The sequence below is a fragment of the Sphaerodactylus townsendi genome, linkage group LG06 (assembly GCF_021028975.2).
Source record: "Sphaerodactylus townsendi isolate TG3544 linkage group LG06, MPM_Stown_v2.3, whole genome shotgun sequence".
Lineage (NCBI taxonomy): Eukaryota > Metazoa > Chordata > Lepidosauria > Squamata > Sphaerodactylidae > Sphaerodactylus > Sphaerodactylus townsendi.
In genome coordinates, this window is record NC_059430.1 from 4,358,805 (window position 1) to 4,379,337 (window position 20,533).

Below are 20,533 nucleotides of genomic sequence, written 5' to 3' on the forward strand. Positions count from 1 at the left end.
AATTAAGCTTAATTAAGAAGGAAACTTAACATAATGAAGGAACAATGTACAAAATGCAAAATGTCTGTACATGCAGTACACAGAACACCCTTCAAACTCAGGAGTGTAACTCAAGGCGTTCAATCAGAGAACCGCGTCTCAAGAAGTTATACAGCTGAAAAACTGATATTGAATTGCATTTCTAATAAGATATATGAGAAATCCTATTCCTGTATGAACTTAGTACAATCTAAGGCCAGCCTGTATATAGGTTGGGTAGATCGTGAGTATACTTACAGCACATTTGTACCCTGTTTCCCCAAAAATAAGACTGTGTCTTATATTAATTTTTGCTCCCAAAGATACGCTATGTCTTATTTTCAGGGGATGTCTTATTTTTCTGGGTTCTGTTCGTCGGGCATGCTTCCAAACCAAAACTTTGCTAGGTCTAACTTTCGGGGGATGCCTTATATTTCACACTTCAGCAAAACCTCTACTGCATCTTATTTTCAGGGGATGTTTTATTTTCGGGGAAACAGGGTAAGTCTATATTATAAAAACAAACAAACAAGCGGTTCAGTGAATAAGTGCATTTAGTTAGATCCTGTATATACTTAGATCACCAGTACGAAAAACATGAAAGATCATTAGTTACATTTAAGTCTTTGGTACATTTAGTTAGATCCTGCATAGAAATAGATTCCCAGGACAGAAAGCATGAAAGGCTATTATATGCTTTGAGTCCACATGGATGAACTGTGTCAAGTAAATGAATAAATCAGGCTTCTAGCTGTAATAAAACATGATCTGTATCAGAATAATTATAATTATCTGTTTGGAAACGCCAAATAAAAAATTAATTGTGCATCAAAGTTGTGTAAAATGATTAATGGAGCATCTAAGACATTATTTTTAATATGTAGAAATTCTAATACAAACTCTGCATTTACTAGCACCTATGTACAGATATCTACGAGGACATTGAATTAGGTACATTACTGTCTTTTTATTACAATTGCTGTAATGTCTGAGTGTGTATTGGAAGTTTCTTTCAGGATATTCAAACACTGATAATTGCATAGTGAATTCACGCACTGAGCATCTAGAGCATTTCCAGTGTTCTGTTATGCTTAAATCTCTATATCCGTTCTTAAGCGCATCATGCAGTGTATCTTCCTCCTTTAAAAAATTCTTCAGCAATTATTATAGATTATATTCAAACTACCAATAGTGTGGATAGACAATTACTACCCAGATCCAGACATCAAAAAGGCAGCACAAAGGGCATGAAAGGCTCCACAACGTAGACTCCCTGCAGATAATATAAGATGTAAGTCCTGAAAATTTATAAATTCTTTAAGGTCATGTTTTTACCATTCGTGTATATAATTAGGTTTTAAAATGGCTTGTGTCTTAATCTGTGGATCTATCATGAAATTTGAAAGGCCTATGGCTAACAAATAAAGGTTGATTGATTGATTGATTGATTGATTGATTGATTGATTGATTGATTGATTGATTGATTGATTGATTGATTGATTGATTGATTGATTGATTGATTGATTGGGTGCTGTGTGGTTTCCGGGCTGTATGGCCGTGTTCTAGCAGCATTCTCTCCTGACGTTTTGCCAGAGGACCTCTGAAGATGCCAGCCACAGATGTAGGTGAAACGTCAGGAGAGAATCTAAATTCTGAAACCCTTGAAATACCTGGCTATTCGACGTGAAACCTTCGACGATAGATAGATAGATGATAGACAGACAGACAGACAGACAGACAGACAGACAGACAGACAGACAGACAGACAGACTGACTGACTGACTGACTGACTGACTGACTGACTGACTGACTGACTGACTGATTGATTGATTGATTGATTGATTGATTGATTGATTGATTGATTGATTGATTGATTGATTGATTGATTGATTGATTGATTGATTGATTGATTGATTGATTGATTGATTGATTGATTAGGTGTTGTAGGAGCCTCTTTCACATGGTTGCATTTAGTAGTATCTCTCCTGACGTTTTGCCAGAGGACCTCTGAAGATGCCAGCCACAGATGTAGGTGAAACGTCAGGAGAGAATGCTGCTAGAACACGGCCATACAGCCCGGAAACCACACAGCACCCCAGTGATTCCGGCCGTGAAAACCTTCGACGATAGATAGATAGATGATAGACAGACAGACAGACAGACAGACAGACAGACAGACAGACAGACAGACAGACAGACTGACTGACTGACTGACTGACTGACTGACTGACTGACTGACTGACTGACTGATTGATTGATTGATTGATTGATTGATTGATTGATTGATTGATTGATTGATTGATTGATTGCCTTGCACAGAATACTTATACTAGTAATAATAGAATTTTCTATGTTGTCAATTACACACCTTTGGCAATGGACATTTTCAAAAATCATTAATAAGAATTGGCAAATTCTAGAGTTCATTCCTTCCTATGATACACATCCAGGCTTTCGTTTTAGAAGAACTCTTTAACAAACATGCTGATGAGAGCTGATGCAATCCGTCCCAATTCTCTGAGCTTCCAGCCAGGGCTCCTCACTCCCCGAGGTCTTCCAATCCAGGAGCATCCCCAAGGCCCCCAGCCCACGAACAGGATTAGGCCCTCAGGACAGCATCAGCTGTCTTTACCTCTGGCTGCTCCAGGTTGTCAGAGACTTCATGTTGGAGATGGAAAGGGGCTTCCAAGGGCTAGAGCTAGTGGTGGTATTTAGAAAGTTCGCACCACTTGGGCAGAACCAGTTGCTAAAATGGTGCTTGTAAACAATCAGTTGATAAATTATTTGAATCCCACCACTGGCTAGGGTAGACTCCACATCTAGGGGCTACCATGCATGAACATCCTGAAAACTCAAGGCTAAGTTGTTCCCATCTTGAAGACAAAATAAATAGCAAAGGACAAACTTGAGGTGGAAGAGGAGGGACCCAACCTTCACTTGTCATCCATGTGCAAAGGTGAGCAGCAAAGGTGGGTAACTTGTACTTAAACCAGTTACCTTTTTAAGTGGTGTAAATCCCTGATTTAATTTACAAAGAATTTTTTCAAACCAGCCTGGCATTTAAGGGCCAGTCTCCTGGGTTTTCTTCCGACCTTTCCGAATAATATTCAGACCTGTCCATCAAGTTAGACAGAGGAAAGTTAGGGTTCCCTGATGTCCCAGAGTTTTGTTTGGGGGGGGGGGAATTGGGGGTTGGAGGCTTGCCTGCCAACTGTACTGTATATATTCTTCCTAGAATACTACAATATAGAAGAATGAAGAACAGTGACTGTCTTTTCCAGCTTGGCAGCTTGAATTGATGGAATTAAGATAGTCTGATTAAAATTAACTTACTGCAGTGGGGCAGGTAAGCACGGTAAGCAAGCTGGGTGACCCATGAAGGCTGAGCTGTGTGGGGTGAGCAGTGTGGGCTGAGCGAGCGGAGTGGGGCAGGTAATTCACGCAGGCCAGGCTGGCAAGACAAGCAGGGCAAACTAGGCAAGGAGTGAGTTTGGTTGGGGGCTGGCCACACGGGGGGAGAGGAAGGTGGTCATGTGCCCCCCCCACATGACCCAGGTGATTGGTGCCACCTCTGTCCCCCCCTAGATCCACCACTGAATAGAGGTCCTCTTTGTAGTGAATTGACAAACTCCTGAAAAGTACAGAATCCACTATTGCTACATTAATAATACAAAGAGAACCATTACATAAGTCTACAAAAATACCTTACCCAATGACTAGCAGGTCACAGACAAGAAGAAAACATGGTGTAGTGGTTAACATCAGGTGGACTCTAATCTGGAGTACCGGGTTTGATTCTCCACTCCTTTGCATGAGCAATGTAATCTTATCTAGTGAACCAGATTTGCTTTGGCACTCCTACATTCCTGATGGATGACCTTGGGCCAGTCAAAGTCCTCTTAGAACTCTCTCAGCTCCACCTACCTCACAAGGTGTCTGCTGTAGGGAGAGGAAGGGAAGGAGTTTGCAATCCCCTTTGAATTTCCTTACAAGAGAGACAGTTGAGGTACAAATCCAAACTCTTCAAAGAAGGTCCCAATCAACTGAAATTTAGAGGTTTTTCAACTACTAACAACGTTTCCCTGTTGAACCTCATGAAGAGGAACATTCTTGACTATCCAATTATCTCATAAGTTCATACACCATGCAAACCTATCTATACTTCAACATCATAGAACAATGGTGGCGAACCTATGGCACAGGTGCCAGAGGTGGCACTCAGAGCCCTCTCTGTGGGCACACGTGCACAGAGTTCATTATCTGGGGGAGTGGAAAATCACAAAAAAACCCACACACATCTAGGCTGGCCTGAGCTGCTGGGCATGATGTACACACACCACGGCGAGCGGGGAGGACTCGGCTGGTGGGCCTGGTGCCTGTGCTTCGTGTGGCTGCTGCCCGAGGGGGGGCAGAGGAAGAGGAGGAGATGCTAGAGAGGCGCATAGCGAAGTGTGCGGGACTTGCTGGAGACTAGAGCAGGCCGGTCCCTGCTCGAGCGGGTGGGATGGAGGCAGAGGGGTGGGGCAGAGGCGCTGGAGCTGTGCAGGGCAGAGCAGAGCAGCAGTTGCACACAGGAGCAGGCTGGCTGCTGCTGCTCGAGGGATTGAACAAACAAAATGTGTGCCTTTCCACACACCAGGGAAACGCTCAGACCCAAGTTTTTTGCCGATCACCTAGGCAGATCAAGCCTAGGGTGGGGGAACCGAGATGTATTTAAGATTTTTTTCAAAGCACACTAAAGTCTTTGCTGGAACTGCTTTTACTTTTCTGTTCCTGTTGCATTTTTGGGAGAAGTCAAGTACTGTGATGACATGTGGAGGGAAAACCGCAGATCAGATGGCTGCTCCACTAATTTAGCTTTTCTGAAGTTATCCCACCCCTCGCACAGCATTCTTGCTTAGCATTGCCTTCCTTGACTGCCTTTTCACTTCTATTTTGTGGTGTGTGTGTGGGGGGGGGGGTTATTGGGTTTCGGAAAGTGAAAGTTTTACCTCCCTCTCCCCCCACACTCCTCCCCCTTCCCCTACCAGGACCCCAGTAGGATAATAGTGTAATTATTTCAGGGAGATTATTAGCACTAAACCTAAGACCTAGTTTTTGGGAAGCAGTGTAGGTAAACCTGTTAAGCGCTTTTAAACCCCGCTGATTTTTATGGGAAGAACTAAAGTGCAATCCTTTACCTGGGAAAAAGCTCGGTTGCTGGCAATGGGGCTTGCTTCTGAGTAAACCCTCCTAGGGTCGTGATTCACCTGTTTAAAGCATTACACGGTTGCTTCACCAAGCTTACTCCTGAGTAACGTGCACCTCGGAGCCAACTAGTTTTTCTAAACGAAAACCTCAGTATTCAGGTTAAATTGCCGTATTGGCACTTTGTGATAAAAGTGTCATCCAATCCAACCCCCTGCAAAGCAAGAACACATAAAGAAGCACTCCCTACATATGGCCAGTCAGTCTTTGTTTAAAAACCTCCAAAAGAGACTCCACCACACTCCGAGGCAGTGGATTCCACTGTCGAATAGCCCTGACAGTGAAGGAGTTCTTCCTACTGTTTAGGTGTCATCTCTTTGGTTATATTTTGCATCCATGACTCCTGGTCCGACTCCCTGGAGCTGCAGAAAACAAGCTTGCTCCCTCTTCAACATGACATCCCTTTAAATATTTAAACACGGCTATTAGGTCACCATTTAACCTTCTGTTTCCAAAGCAAACATACCCAGCTCCCTAAGTTTCTCCCAAAAGGACATGGATTCCTGACCTTTTACCATTTGGGCCTCCCTCCTCTGCACCTGCTCCAGATTGTCACTATCCTTCTTGAATTCTTCTCTCTTGTTCAATTATTTTCCTTTTACAGATGAGTTTTGAGCTCTCCGTGGGAATCAGGAATCAGACGCAGGTGGTGGAATTTGTCCTCCTGGGGTTCTCCGGCATTCTGTATGGTCGGACGTCTCTTGCCTTGGCATTCTTAGCCATCTACTTGGTCACGGTACTGGGGAACCTCATGATATTTACTATGATTCAACTGAAACCCAGCCTCCATACCCCCATGTATTATTTCCTCAGCCACCTCTCCTGCTTAGATATTTGCTTCTCCTCAGTCACCGTCCCTAAGATGGTGGTGAATGTTTTGCGTCGACAACAGACCATCTCCTACAACCAGTGCATGGCCCAGATGTTCTTCCTGATCTCCTTCACAGGGACAGAGTGTTGTCTGCTGGCTGTCATGGCCTATGACCGCTATGCCGCCATCTGTAAACCTTTGCATTACACCCGCCTCATGAACACCAAGGTGTGCACCATACTGGCCTTTGGCACTTGGATCTGGGGCTTCCTAGACTCTGCTCTACACACGGCTCTAAGCACCAGGTTGGACTTCTGTGGAGTCAACCAGATTCATCACATCTTCTGTGATCTCCCTCCACTGATGAAAATGGCTTGCAGCGACACACACATCAATGAACTAGCAGTTCACATAATAGGATTTTTTATGGGTGGGGGCCCACTACTGTTTATTATTTTCTCATATGTCTTCATCCTGTCCTCCATCTTGAAGATTCAGTCCACTACCGGCAAGCGCAAAGCCTTTTCCACTTGTGCGTCTCACCTCACGGTTGTTTTCATTTACTATGGGAACTCACTACTGAACTATCAGAGGCCAAGCGCTGGTTACTCCTTGGCGACTGGCACTTTGCTCTCCATCATGTTCTGTATAATCACCCCAATGCTGAACCCCCTCATCTACAGCCTCCGCAACAAGGAGGTGAAAGAGGCCCTGAAGAAGGCCTTGGAAAACTGGAGGCCATCTAAACACCATCGCTCTCGAAGTTAGGGCAAGTTTCTCCAGAACTCTGGGATTAACTGGATTATTATCTTGCTGTAGTGAGACACAGAAAAGTAGTAAGGAAGAAGTAAGCCATTCATGCACCTACTGCTTCCTGTGTGGAGCTGTTTACTTCCCAGTGGGGTTTCTCCACTATGTTTTCTATAAACAGAAATCCTCCTACTCTGAAGTGGCCCCAGCTGTGCCTGCTGCTTTACCTGCTGCTTGCTTGGTCTGTGTTGTTGCCTTTTGGCAGGGGGAGCATCTGTGATCTCCTGTAACTTTACTATAAATCTCATGTCAATTTCAAAGGCCTACTGCCCAAGCAATAGATCAAGGTGTTTAATTTTTTTTCAAGAGAAGCCCATCCCATCGCTCCAAAATGCTGGCCTGGAGAGTGGGAAAACCCACTTCTGGGAAGATGGGGGATGCAGAGGGAGTGAGCTAAGAGATAAAAGGGACATGTCTTTCTCACAATACTAGAACCAGGGGGCATCCATTGAAAATGCTGGGGGGAAGAATTAGGACTAATAAAAGGAAACACTTCTTCACGCAGCGTGTGATGGATGTTTGGAATATGCTGCCACAGGAGGTAGTGATGGCCACTCACCTGGATAGCTTTAAAAGGGGCTTGGACAGATTGATGGAGGAGAAGTCGATTTATGGCTACCAATCTTGATCCTCCTTGATCTCAGATTGCAAATGCCTTAACAGACCAGGTGCTCGGGAGCAGCAGCAGCAGAAGGCCCTTGCTTTCACCTCCTGCACGTGAGCTCCCAAAGGCACCTGGTGGGCCACTGCAAGTAGCAGAGAGCTGGACTAGATGGACTCTGGTCTGATCCAGCTGGCTTGTTCTTATGTTCTTATGTACTTAAATGGGAAAGAAGGGAAATCACAAAGAGGAGTTCAAACAAATAGCCAAGACATATAGGGAGAAAGTCAGAAAACTGAAGCTCACAGTGTGCTCAGACTTATGAGAGATGTTAAAAACAGTTAAAATGGCTTTTTTTGTTATGTCCAAAGATCTAAATTGCTAGAAAAATGCTCTGCGGCTGGCCTGCTCCAGCATAGCTCCACGAGGGACTGCACAGAGGACCACTAGATGAACAACAGTTACGGGAAGCAGCACTATTTTTATTCCTTGTTGAAAGATTTCAGTCACGGTGAGAAATCCTTTAAAAAGTTGGCTTCAGATATTGGTGAAGCGGACATACAGAAAACATGCAAGAGCCCAGTTTCATTCAGAAGCCCAGTTTCATTCCTGGCTGTGATACAAGTCCAGGCTTTGGTTTTGGGAGAACTCTTTGATAAAAAACATGCTGTTGAGAGCAGATGCAATCCATCCCAATCCTCTGAGCTTCCAGCTCTGGGCTCCTCACTCCCCGGGGGGCTTCCAATCCAGGAGCATCCTCTAGGAACAGCACACAAACAGGATTAGGCCCTCGGGGCAGCATCAGCTTTGTATATCTCTGGCTGCTCCAGGGCATCGGAGACTTTGTGTTGGAGGAGGGAAGAGGCTTCCAAGCGCGAGTGTAGATTCCACATCTAGGGGCTACCCTGCATGAACCTCCTGAAACCTTGAGGCTCATTTGTTCCCATCTTGAAGACAGGATGAAAAATAAGGGACAGACTTGAGGAGGAAGAGGAGGGACCAAGCCTTCACTTAACATCCATGTGCAAAGGTGAGCAGCAAAGGGGGGTAACTTGTACTTAAACCAGTTACCTTTTTTCAGTGGGGTAAATCCCTGATGTAATTTACAAAGAAATCTTCAAACCAGCGTGGCATTTAAGGGCCAGTCTCCTGGGTTTTCTTCCGACCTTTCTGAATAATCTTCCGACCTGTCCATCAAGTTAGACAAGGGAAAGCTAGGTGGGTACCAAGTTGCCCAGGGAACCCTTAGCCATGAGGAAACACGATCCTCCAAATCACACAGTAGTTGGCACTCTATTTTTTTCTTCACGGAATATACATGTTGATTTGTGAAGCATCAAATAAAATGTGTCCTGATGTTCCCCAGAGTACTGGGGGGGGGGGGGTTGGGGGGCTGGAGGCTGGCCTGCCAACATTTTTCCTAGAATACTGTATTTTTCCTAGAATACTGCGATATAGAAGAATGAAGAACAGCAGTGAGTGTCTTTTCCATTTTGGCAGCTTGAACTGATGCAATCTATATATATAAAAAGCTAACAGTGTTTTTGTTGATGATACCTCAGTAACTGATGATACCTGCAGTAACTCTGAAAATTCCCAGCCACTATAGTCAGCCAGGCGAGAGTGTTTTTAGATGTTCACATACCTGAAATTTCACACCTGGCTCCAAGGTAAAATGCACCTTTTCCTGGCGCCTCCATGGTGAAGGGGATCATGCAACGCTGCCTGTGTGTAACTGTCACCCTTATACAGAATGTTCGCTCAGATGGCCAGATAGGAGCAGTGGGAAACAGTACATAGGCAGTCACTCGAGTGGAAGCAAGTGAGAACACATACACACACATACACATCAGGGAGAGGGAGGGAGGGAGGAGAGGGAGGGAGGGGTGGCATGCAAGGGAAGAGAGGGAGGGAGAGGAAAGGGATGAAGTGGGAGGCATGCAAGGGAAGAGAAGTAAGAGAAGGGGGAGAGAGAGTGAGGGGTGGCATGCAAGGGAGGGGAGGGACGGGGCCCAGCATCTGGATATGACCCACCCACTACCTGAGGGAGGGGAAAGAGGGAAGGGGAGGGGTGGCATGCAAAGGGAAAGAAGTGATGGAGGGAGGAGAGAGTGAGGGAAGCTGACATGCAAGGGGGCGGGGGGGAGGGACCAGGCACCCTAGATTCCCTGGAATACTGGAGTTACAGTTAAGAATACCAGGCACACGCATTACTCAGGAGTAAGCTCAGTACAGCAACTGTGACATACTTTGAATGGCTGCTGTCAGCGACCCCTCAGAGGAGGTTATTTCCCTCAGAAGCAACTCCCATTGCCACCAACTCAAACTTCTTACTCCCAGGTAAAGGATCATGACCAGCCAGCCCTAGATGTGTGGGAGGGGTGCCTTCCCATTCCCCCCCCCCCCCCCCCAGAATGCGAGGCACACACATCACTGGACATTCATACAGTATCCAGGCTGGCGCATGTTTGCATGAGCACGTACTGCTGGCCTCTGCAATTGATTTGCTGCTACTGTTCCTTTCCCATTTCACCACAATAAGCCACAGCAAGGCGTGGCTGGGCCACGCTAGTTAAGAATAAAATCACAGGGATGCACAGCTATTTGCTTATAAGGCCCTTGTGCTTTCCAAAGTAATGTAAGCAGAACACCCCACCACTGAATCCTGTTCCAAGGTCTTCTCAATCAAAACATCAGCACTGGGGAAGGTGAGAAAAGGGAGCAGGGAGAAGGGAGGTCCCAGAGAAGAAGGTGGAAGAAATGAACATCAGCAGATGCAGGGATGCTGTTGAGGGTTCCTTTGGAAGGGAGAGAGGGAGAGAGATGACTCCTTTGGGGTTCAGGGAACAGTTTTCCAAGTCTGTGCTTGACACTGACAATAATCTCAAGTGCAACAGAGGCAGCGGTTGAATACCCCGCCCCGCCCCGCCCCGCCCCGCCCCGCCTCCCTGCTACACCCTGCAAAAACGAACTTACTGGAGCATGGTGGGCAAGCAGCGTGAGCCAACTGGGTGACCAGTGCTGGGTGAGCAGCATGAGTCTAGTGGTGTGGGCCAGGATGGGGAGGCAGAGTGGGGAGCAGGAGAAGGGGGGGGCATGGGCAGGCAGAACAGGAGGAGTGGGGCATGGGGAATTAGCCACATCTCAAAAGGATATCGAGAAGAGATAGAAAAAAGTGCCGAGAAGGGCAACAAAAGGATGATTGAGGGGACTGGAGAGCACCTTCCCTATGAGGAGGAGAGGCTGCAGCGTTTGGGGGCTCTTTTTTTTTTAGAACGGAGAGGAGGAAGGCGTCTGAGGGGGGGATAGGATTGAAGTCTATAAAAGTTATGCCTGGGGTAGAAAAATGTCAACAGAGGAGACATTTTTCTCTCTCTCACAATACTGGAACCAGGGGGCATTAATTGAAAATGCTGGGGGGGGAAGAATTAGGACTAATAAAAGGAAACACTTCTTCACGCAACGTGTGATTGGTGTTTGGAATATGCTGCTACCACAGGAGGTGGTGATGGCCACTAACACTGGAGAGCTTTAAAAGGGAGGGCTTGGACAGATTTATGGAGGAGAAGTGCGATTGATGGCTCCCAATCTTGATCACTCCTTGATCTGAGATTGCAAATGCCTTTTGCAGACCAGGTGCTTTCGAAGGAGCAGCAGCAGCAGAAGGCCATTGCTCACCTCCCCTGCTGCGTGAGCTCCCAAAGGCACCTGGTGGGCCACTCTTGCGAGAGTAGCAGAGAGCTGGGACTAAGATGGACTCTGGTCTGATCCAGCTGGCTCGTTCTTATGTTCTTAGATAAGTGGGGTGAGTTTGGCTGTGGACTTTAAGAGTAGGGGAGAGGCAGATGGGGGGAAGCAGTATCTGCCATCCTATATGACACAATATATTATTTTCCCTTTACAGATGAGTTTTGATCTCTCCCTGGGAATCAGGAATCAGACGCAGGTGGTGGAATTTGTCCTCCTGGGGTTCTCCGGTATTCTGTATGGTCAAACTTCTCTCGCCTTGGCATTCTTGGCCATCTACTTGGTCACGGTACTGGGAAACCTCATGATACTTACTATGATTCAACTGAAACCCAGCCTCCATACCCCCATGTATTATTTCCTCAGCCCACCTCTCCCTGCTTTCTAGATATTTGCTTCTCCCTCAGTCACCCGTCCCCTAAGAGATGGTGAGGTGAATGTTCTGGCGTCGACAACAGACCCATCTCCACTACAACCAGTGCATGGCCCAGATGTTCTTCCTGATGTCTCTTCACAGCAGCAGAGGCTGCACTGCGCTGGAGTCAATCATGGCCCTCTGACCGCTATGCGTCGCCATCTGTAAACCTTTGCATTACTCCCGCCTGCTCCTGTGAACACCAAGGTGTGCAACTGCGGTACTGGCCTTTGCCACTTGGGTCTGGGGTTTCTTAAACTCTGCTCTACACACAGCTCTAAGCACCAGGCTGGACTTCTGTGGAGTCAACCAGATTCATCACATCTTCTGTGATCTCCCTCCACTGATGAAAATGGCTTGCAGCGACACACACATCAATGAACTAGCAGTTCACATAATAGGATTTTTTATGGGTGGGGGCCCACTACTGTTTATTATTTTCTCATATGTCTTCATCCTGTCCTCCATCTTGAAGATTCAGTCCACTACCGGCAAGCGCAAAGCCTTTTCCACTTGTGCGTCTCACCTCACGGTTGTCTTCATCTACTATGGAAATGCACTACTGAACTATGAGAGGCCAAAGGCTGGTTACTCCTTGGCGACCGGCACTTTGCTCTCCATCATGTTCTGCGTCATCACCCCAATGCTGAACCCCCTCATCTACAGCCTCCGCAACAAGGAGGTGAAAGAGGCCCTGAAGAAGGCCCTGGAAATCTGGAGGCCATGTGGACACCACCCCTCTCGAAGTTAGGGCAAGTTTCTCCAGAACTGTGTGAACTCTGGGATTAACTGGACTTTTATCTTGCTGTAGTGAGATGTAGAAAAGTAGTAAGGAGGGAGTACACCATTCATGCACCTACTGCTTCCCGTGCCCCTGTCTACTTCCCAGTGGGGTTTCTCCATGATGTTTCTGTATAAACAGGAACTCTCCTGCTCTGAAGTGGCCCCTGCCATGCAGTCAGTTTTCTGGCCTGCCAGTTCCTTGCTCTGTCTTGTTGCCTTTTGGCAGGGGGAGCATCTGTGATCTCCTGTTACTTTACTATAAAACTCTTGTCAATTTCAAGGGCCCATTGGCCATTCAAGGGCCAATAGATATAGGTGTCTAATTTTTTTTAAGGAAGCCCATACAATCACGGGCCTGGAGAGTGGGAAAAACTTGTATTTATTATACTTATATTTAGTTTTTACTGTTCCTATCGCTGCTTTTAAGGGGTTTTAGCTATTTTATGACTGTATTACGTCTATATGTTGTGGACCACCCGGAGCCCTTCGGGGATAGGGCGGTATAAAAGTGAGAAATATAAACATTAGTGGTTGTCTATGTTTTGTCGAAGGCTTTCATGGCCGGAATCACGGGGGTGCTGTGTGGTTTCCGGGTTTTATGGCCGTGTTCTAGCAGCATTCCCTCCTGTCGTTTCGCCTGCATCTGTGGCTGGCATCTTCAGAGGATCTGATGGTAGGAAAGTAAGTGGAGTATATATACCTGTTGCCCACCCTGGACACTCCAACAAGTATATATACTCCACTTGCTTTCTTACGATCAGAAAGCCCTGGAGGTCGGAGGAGAGACAGCGATATGGGCTTGCGAGCGGCCAGCAGGCGGCGACGGGGACCACGCGTAGAGTGGAACAGGGAAGGGGAAGAAGAAGCTGACTCCGTGCAGAGTCACGCTCGCCGCCTGCCGGCCTCTCTGGAGGCCGCCCGCATGCTTGCATGCGAACGGCCTCCGCCTCCACGCCGGCGGAATTCTTGCCGGTGTGGAGGCACCCTTACGGCCGTGCAGAAACGGCCTAAGATTTTAAGGGAGATATTATCAGAAATGGAAAATCTACTAGCTTCCATTGTAAACAATGGGGGATGGGACACGCCCTTTGGGGGTCAATAATTTTGGATCCCCTGACACAAACTTCACCAAACCTGGCTGGTATCATAAAGAGACTCTCCTGATGATACCAGCCAGGTTTGGTGAAGTTTGGTTCAGAGGGTCCAAAGTTATGGACCCTCAAAAGGGTAGCCCCATCTACTATTAGCTCCCATTGAAAACAATGGGGAATGGGGGCACCTCCTTTGGGACCCCCTGAACCAAACTTTACCAAACTTGGCTGGCATCATCAGGAGTGTCATCTGAGGGTAGCCTGAAATTTTGGGGCCACTAGCATAAAAACTGCACTCCCTGCTGGCCGGAAAAGTAAAAACACACACAAAAATTTAATGACTCGAAAATAAGTCGAGGGGAGCTTTTTCAGCATTAAAAATATGCTGAAAATTCGACTTATACACATGTATATACGATAACTAAACAGAATACATAACTAACTTTTCTGAATAATATAGGCTCATAGGCAGTGGTGGGATTCAAATAATTTAACAACCAGATCCGGTGGTGGGAATCAAATAATTTAACAACTGGTTGTTTACAAGCACCATTTTAACAACCGGTTCTGCCGAAGTGGTGCAAACCTGCTGAATCACACCACTGTTCATAGGATCATGTTATCTGTCCCATACATATACATGCATCTCTTGATAGTTCCAGCGAGAGATATCCAAATCTTAATTACAGTCTTTAATGAGTCCACTGTGGTTGTGAACAACTCTACAGTAAGCCGTAATCACAACAACATAAGATGCTTGCTTCCAAATGTGTGAGCTACTAGTTAAAGCTTCTGGGTTACAAGCCATTCAGTGCTATCTTTCCAGCTGCAGGGAATGTTGATTAAAATATCTTGGCTCTTTTTCAAAGAGGTGACAGATCAGAAAGAGCCCCACAGCTGTGGTGTTCTCAGAATCTCTCAATGACTCCATTACGGACGAAATCCATTGATCAATAGAGCATCAGAAAAGTTGCTCACTGGGGAGAGTCACTGAGCAATCTGGAATAAGGCATGAAAACCCCAGCAAGAACTACACTGGCCACTCTACCCAGCCCAATTAACCAGCAACAGCAATTCTCAAGTCTAGCACAGATATCCTGCAGTCATGGTTGTGGACCAAAGAAGTGATGCTAAAATGGTCATTTGATTTAAAGAGAAATATAACGTTAGAGGAGTGGAGAAAAATTTGGAGACGACAAAATAAATTTACATTATCTATAAATTTAAAAGAAAACTTTATAAAGGTTTACAATAGGTGGTATTATACACCAGTACAATTGTCAAGAATGGATAATAAAAACGAAGATAAATGTTGGAAATGTAGGAAAAAGAAAGGTTCTTTTATCCACATGTGGTAGAGTTGTAGATGTATAAAAAATACTGGAAGAAAATAGTAATCCAGATGCGAAGGATATTAAAGACGAAAATATATTTAAAACCAGAAATACTTTTGTTGGGATTGACTAAAGATAGGAAAATATTAAGGAATGATATTCTCTTTCTTTATATGATAACGGTGGCTAGAATTGAAATCGCAAGGTGTTGGAAAAAGAAAGAACCACCATCAGTGAGAAAATGGGAAGAAAGATTGCAAGAAATAATGGATTTGGACTTATTAACTTGGAGGTTGAAAGATAATGGCGAAAGATTTGATGAAATCTGAAAACCATTCAAACAATATTATAAGTTATAGTATTTGAACATGAATTAGAAATTAGAGTGTTTAGAGCTATAGGGACAGGAGTAATTATAACTCTTGGGGGGGGGGAGTTTTTTCAGCAAAATGATTCCATGTTTTATTTTTTAAGTAAAGAAAGATGGAAATACGTAAGATTACGAAATATAGTCGAAAGTTTCCGTTTATTATATGTATAACTGGAGAGAAATGTATAAATACAAAAACGTGGAAGGAGAAAATTATGTTTAGTTTTTATTTAAACTAGATAATCTCTTTTGGAACAAAAATTAATCTATTGAATGAATTATGTTTTGTAATGATTATTGAACTGTGTAAAACTTGTTTGCTGTTTTTAAAAATGTATTTGAAACTCTTAATAAACTATTAAAAATTAAAAAGAAAAGAAAAGTTGCTCACTGGGGAGAGTCACTGATCATTCTGGAATAAGGCATGAAAACCCCAGCAAGAACTACACTGGCCACTCTACCCAGCCCAATTAACCAGCGACAGCAATTCTCAAGTCTAGCACGGATATCCTGCAGTCATCATTTTGGGCTCTGGGCAGTCCCACGAACTGCGGTGTGACCAAATCCGTCTCTGCTCTCCCAAGTGCAGAGAAAATGAAAAAAAAGAGCTATGTTAACTATTTTAGCACTTTATGTTCTTTGGGCAGCCAGGAAGAGAAGGCCCACATGTGGCCAGCCGTGGCTTGTAAAGGAGCTCTATAGATTTTATAGAATCTATACAATTATGCATGGGATAGAAAATGTCGACAGAGAGACATTTTTATCTCTTTCTCACAATACTAGAACTGATTGATTGATTGATTGATTTGATTGCCTTGCCCTGCAGAGAATCTATGATACACATCCAGGCTTCCGTTTTAGAAGAACTCTTTAACAAACATATTAATGAGAGCTGATGCAATCCGTCCCAATTCTCTGGGCTTCCAGCCAGGGCTCCTCACTCCCCGGGGGCTTCCAATCCAGGAGCATCCCCAAGGCCCCCAACCCACGAACAGGATTGGGCCCCCAGGGCAGCACCAGCTGTCTTTACCACTGGCTGCTGCACGGTATCGGAGACTTCATGTTGGAGGTGGAAAGAGGCTTCCAAGGGCTAGAGCTGGGGGTGGGATTCAGCAAGTTCGCAACACTTTGGCAGAACCGGTTGTTAAAATGGTGCTTGTAAACAACCAGTTGTTAGATTATTTGAATCCCACCACTGGGTGGGATACCTAGGGGCTACCATGCATGAACATCCTGAAAACTCAAGGCTGAGTTGTTCCCATCTTGAAGACAAAATAAACAGCAAAGGACAAACTTGAGTTGGAAGAGGAGGGACCCAACCTTGAGTTGGAAGAGGAGGGACCCAACCTTCACTTGTCATCCATGTGCAAAGGTAAGCAGCAAAGGTAGATAACTTGTACTTAAACCAGTTACCTTTTTAAGTGGTGTAAATCCCTGATTTAATTTACAAAGAATTTTTCAAACCAACCTGGTATTTAAGGGCCAGTCTCCTGGTTTTTCTTCTGACCTTTCCGAATAATATTCGGACCTGTCCCTCAATGTGTCCTAATGTTGTATTGTGAGTATTGTAAGGGGGGGGGGATTGGGGGCTAGAGGCTTGCCTGCCAACAATACTGCATATATTTTTCCTAGAATACTGTAAGATAGAAGAATGGAGAACCACAGTGAGTGTCTTTTCCAGTTTGGCAGCTTGAATGGATGCAATTAAGACAGTCTGAATAAAATCCCAGTAATATAAAGTTATTTGCTTATATTCTCTCATGCTGTCCTTATGCTTTCCAAATTAGTGTAAGCAGAACACCCCACCACCAAATCCTATTGCAAGGATGATCTCAGTCAAAACACCAGCACTGGGGAATGTGAGAAAAGGGAGGACAGGAAGAAGGTGGTGCAGGAAATGAAGATCAACAGATGCAGGGATGCTGTTGAGGGTTCCTTTGGATGGGAGGGAGGGAGAGAGGTGACTCCTTTGGGGTCCAGGGAACAGTTTTCCAAGCCTGTGCTTGACACTGACAATAATTTCAGGTCGAATCCCCTGCTGAACTGGCCACTTGGAATACATTAACTTATTAAATGAACTTGGACCAGCCAGAGTCCTCTCAGAACTCCTTCAGCTCCACCTACCTCACAAGGTGTCTGCTGTAGGGAAAGGAAGGGAAGGAGTTTGCAATCCCCTTTGAATCTCCTTACGAGAGAGACAGTTGAGGTATAAATCCAAACTCTTCTAAGAAGGTCCCAATCAATTGAAATCTAGAGGTTTTTCAACTCCTCTACTAACAACAATTCCCTGTTGAACTTCATAAGGAGGAACATTCTTTTTTTAAAAAAATTATTGTATCATTTGAATTTTACAGTTTACAGTAATTTCCTTCTTTTTTCCTACATTTTTCAAACAATACTTTCCCCCCCCTTTTCTTCCTCCCCCCATTACTTCTTCTTCATAGTTTTGTCACACAAACAGCAGTAAGTTCATTCTCTGTAGCCTCTTCTCCCATATTTCTTCATTGACTCGAACTTCTTTCATCCAGTCCACGTATATTATCCATATCTTCAAAATTTCTTACAAGAAACAAAATGTGCTATACCAGCCGCTATTTAACATCTTATATTGAACATATATAAACTCATAACACAACCGAAACAAAGTGCAAGCTTCAAGTGCAATAAACCTATCTATTAAAGTGCTCTTTAACATGTAAACAATCAAGATGTCCTGCAAGCTAGGGCAGAAAACGTCAGCAATGATTGAATGAAAATAGTTCAACAGAAGTAGTCTCTTTAAATCATGCGATCTTTCCCATGCTCCTCTGCTTCTTCCTTGGTGCCATTTCTTGAGCTCACTCGCTTCCCCCTCGCCTATTCATCTGAAGCAGTTCCCTGTTTTTTCTTTCAGTTTTGGGAGGCCCATCTTTGAAGCACCCAATAGATAAGGAGAAGACCAGCGGAGCATTGAAGAAACAATTCAACACACCCCCATAATGGCAGCCAGGAGTCGGTTCAAAAGGAGTGAGTATGAAGAAAAGGGGGGATTAAAATGTGTTACAAATATTTCAGGAGATTTGTGTGGTCAAGCCAGGTTTTGAACAACTCCTCTAGACCTAGCATACCACACAAGAATTGAAAGGACCAGGGCCAGAAGACTGGAATTACCCCACAAACAAAACCAAAACAACAGCATACAACCCTTCCCCCACAAATACACACCCATTCAAACAGTGCCTCACCAATTACGTGAGGGAGGAGAGCCAATTGGGCAGCGAATCATGAAAATCCTACTCAAAAAGTAAGGGAGAGATCAGACGTGTAAAAGGCAGCAGACAGATCCAGGGTGTGGAGGTCAGAGACCAGACCTTGCTTCTTTGGCACTGAGATGATCATAAAGGATGCTGAAGAGACCAGATTCAGTTGAGTAAGGAGGAGAGAAACCAGAAAAGAGGCCATGTACTGGTAACACGGCCAAGATCAGTTTGTGGCACAATGAAATGAACCTCGTGTCTTCCACATGACTTCAGTAACTTTTAGCCTGCTCGGTAGCGTCCCAAATTCACTTCTCATGCAAGATGTCTTAGGCTCATAGAATTATAGGCTCATTCTGCACATGCAGAATAATGCATTTTCAAACTGCTTTCAGTGCTCTTTGAAGCTGGGCGGAATAGCAAAATCCACTTGCAAACAGTTGTGAAAGTGGTTTGAAAATGCATTATTTTGCGTGTGCGGAAGTGGCCATAGAGTTGGAAGACACTACAAAGGCCATCCATCCAACCCCCTGCCAAGCAGGAACACACAATCCAAGCACTCCTGTCAGATGGCCATCCAGCCTCTCTTGAAAAACCTTCAAGGATGGAGACTCTACCACACTCAGTGTATTCCACTGTCAAACAGCCCTGACTGTCAGGAACTTCTTCCTCTTGTTTAGTTGGAATCTCTTTTTCTGTTCTTTGAATCCATTACTCCTAGCCTCTACAGCAGCAGAAAACAAGCTTGCTCCCTCTTCAACATGACATCCCTTAACCCTTAACCTTCTATTTGCCAGACAAAACATACCCAGCTCCCTTAGTCTCCCTACATAGGACATGGATTTCCGACCTTTTACCATTTGGGCCGCCCTCCTCTGCACATGCTCCAGATTGTCACTATCCTTCTTGAATTCTTTTCTTTTCAATTATTTTCCCTCTACAGATGAGTTGTGAGCTCTCCATGGGAAACAGGAATCAGACGCAGGTGGTGGAATTTGTCTTCCTCGGTTTCTCTGGCATTCTGTATGGTCACACGTATCTTGCCTTTGCATTCTTGGCCATCTACTTGGCCACTGTACTGGGGAACCTCATGATATTTAGTATGATTCAACTGAAATCCAGCCTCCATACCCCCATGTATTATTTCCTCAGCCACCTCTCCTGCTTAGATATTTGCCTTTCCTCAGTCATTGTCCCTAAGATCGTGGTGAACTTCTTGCAGCAGCGACAGGCTATCTCCTACAACCAGTGCATGGCCCAGATGTTCTTCCTGATCTCCTTCTCAGGGGTGGAGGCTGCACTGCTGGGTGTCATGGCCTACGACCGCTATGCCGCCATCTGTAAACCTCTGCATTACTCCCACCTCATAAACACCAAGGTGTGCACCGTACTGGCCTTTGCCACTTGGGTCTGGGGTTTCTTAAACTCTGCTCTACACACGGCACTCAGCACCAGGTTGGACTTTTGTGGAGTCAACCAGATTGATCACATCTTCTGTGATCTCCCTCCACTGATGAAAATGGCTTGCAATGATGTACACATCAATGAACTGACACTCCATATATTGGGGATTTTTGTGGGTGGAGGGCCCTTCCTGTCCATCATTTTCTCATACATCTTCATTCTGTCCTCCATCTTGAATATTCGTTCCACTACTGGCAAGCGCAAAGCCTTTTCCACTTGTGCGTCTCACCTCACGGTTGTCTTCATTTACTATGGAAATGGGACCTTGAACTATCAGAGGCCAAGCGCTGGTTACTCTTTGGCGACTGGCACTTTGCTCTCCATCATGTTCTGCGTCATCACCCCAATGCTGAACCCCATCATCTACAGCCTCCGCAACAAGGAGGTGAAAGAGGCCCTGAAGAAGGCCACGGAAATCTGGAGGCCATCTGGACACCATCGCTCTCTATGTTAGGGCAAGTTTCTCCAGAACGGTGTGATCTCTAGGATTAACTGGACTTTTATTTTGCTGTAGTAAGACATAGAAAAGTAGTAAGGAAGAAGTAAGCCTATTGCTTCCTGTGTCCTTGTTTACTTCCCAGTGAGGTTTCTCCATGATGTTTTCTA

At 45.1% G+C, this 20,533-nt stretch overlaps 2 protein-coding genes across 2 annotated transcripts; both read left to right on the forward strand.

Moving 5' to 3' along the window:
- The first annotated feature begins 5,869 nt into the window (after nt 1–5,869).
- On the forward strand, nt 5,870–6,844 carry LOC125434639 (olfactory receptor 5V1-like). The gene has a single exon (XM_048500179.1). It carries the CDS (start codon nt 5,870–5,872, stop codon nt 6,842–6,844), a length of 975 nt encoding a protein of 324 aa, XP_048356136.1.
- A 12,580-nt stretch (nt 6,845–19,424) lies between these two features.
- On the forward strand, nt 19,425–20,381 carry LOC125434640 (olfactory receptor 5V1-like). The gene has a single exon (XM_048500180.1). The coding sequence runs from the start codon at nt 19,425–19,427 to the stop codon at nt 20,379–20,381; it is 957 nt and encodes a 318-aa protein (XP_048356137.1).
- Nucleotides 20,382–20,533: the final 152 nt, after the last annotated feature.

Coding starts and splice junctions, on each gene's coding strand:
- LOC125434640 (XM_048500180.1), top strand. CDS start 19,425: ATGGGAAACAGGAATCAGACGCAGGTGGTGGAATTTGTCTTCCTCGGT.
- LOC125434639 (XM_048500179.1), top strand. CDS start 5,870: ATGAGTTTTGAGCTCTCCGTGGGAATCAGGAATCAGACGCAGGTGGTG.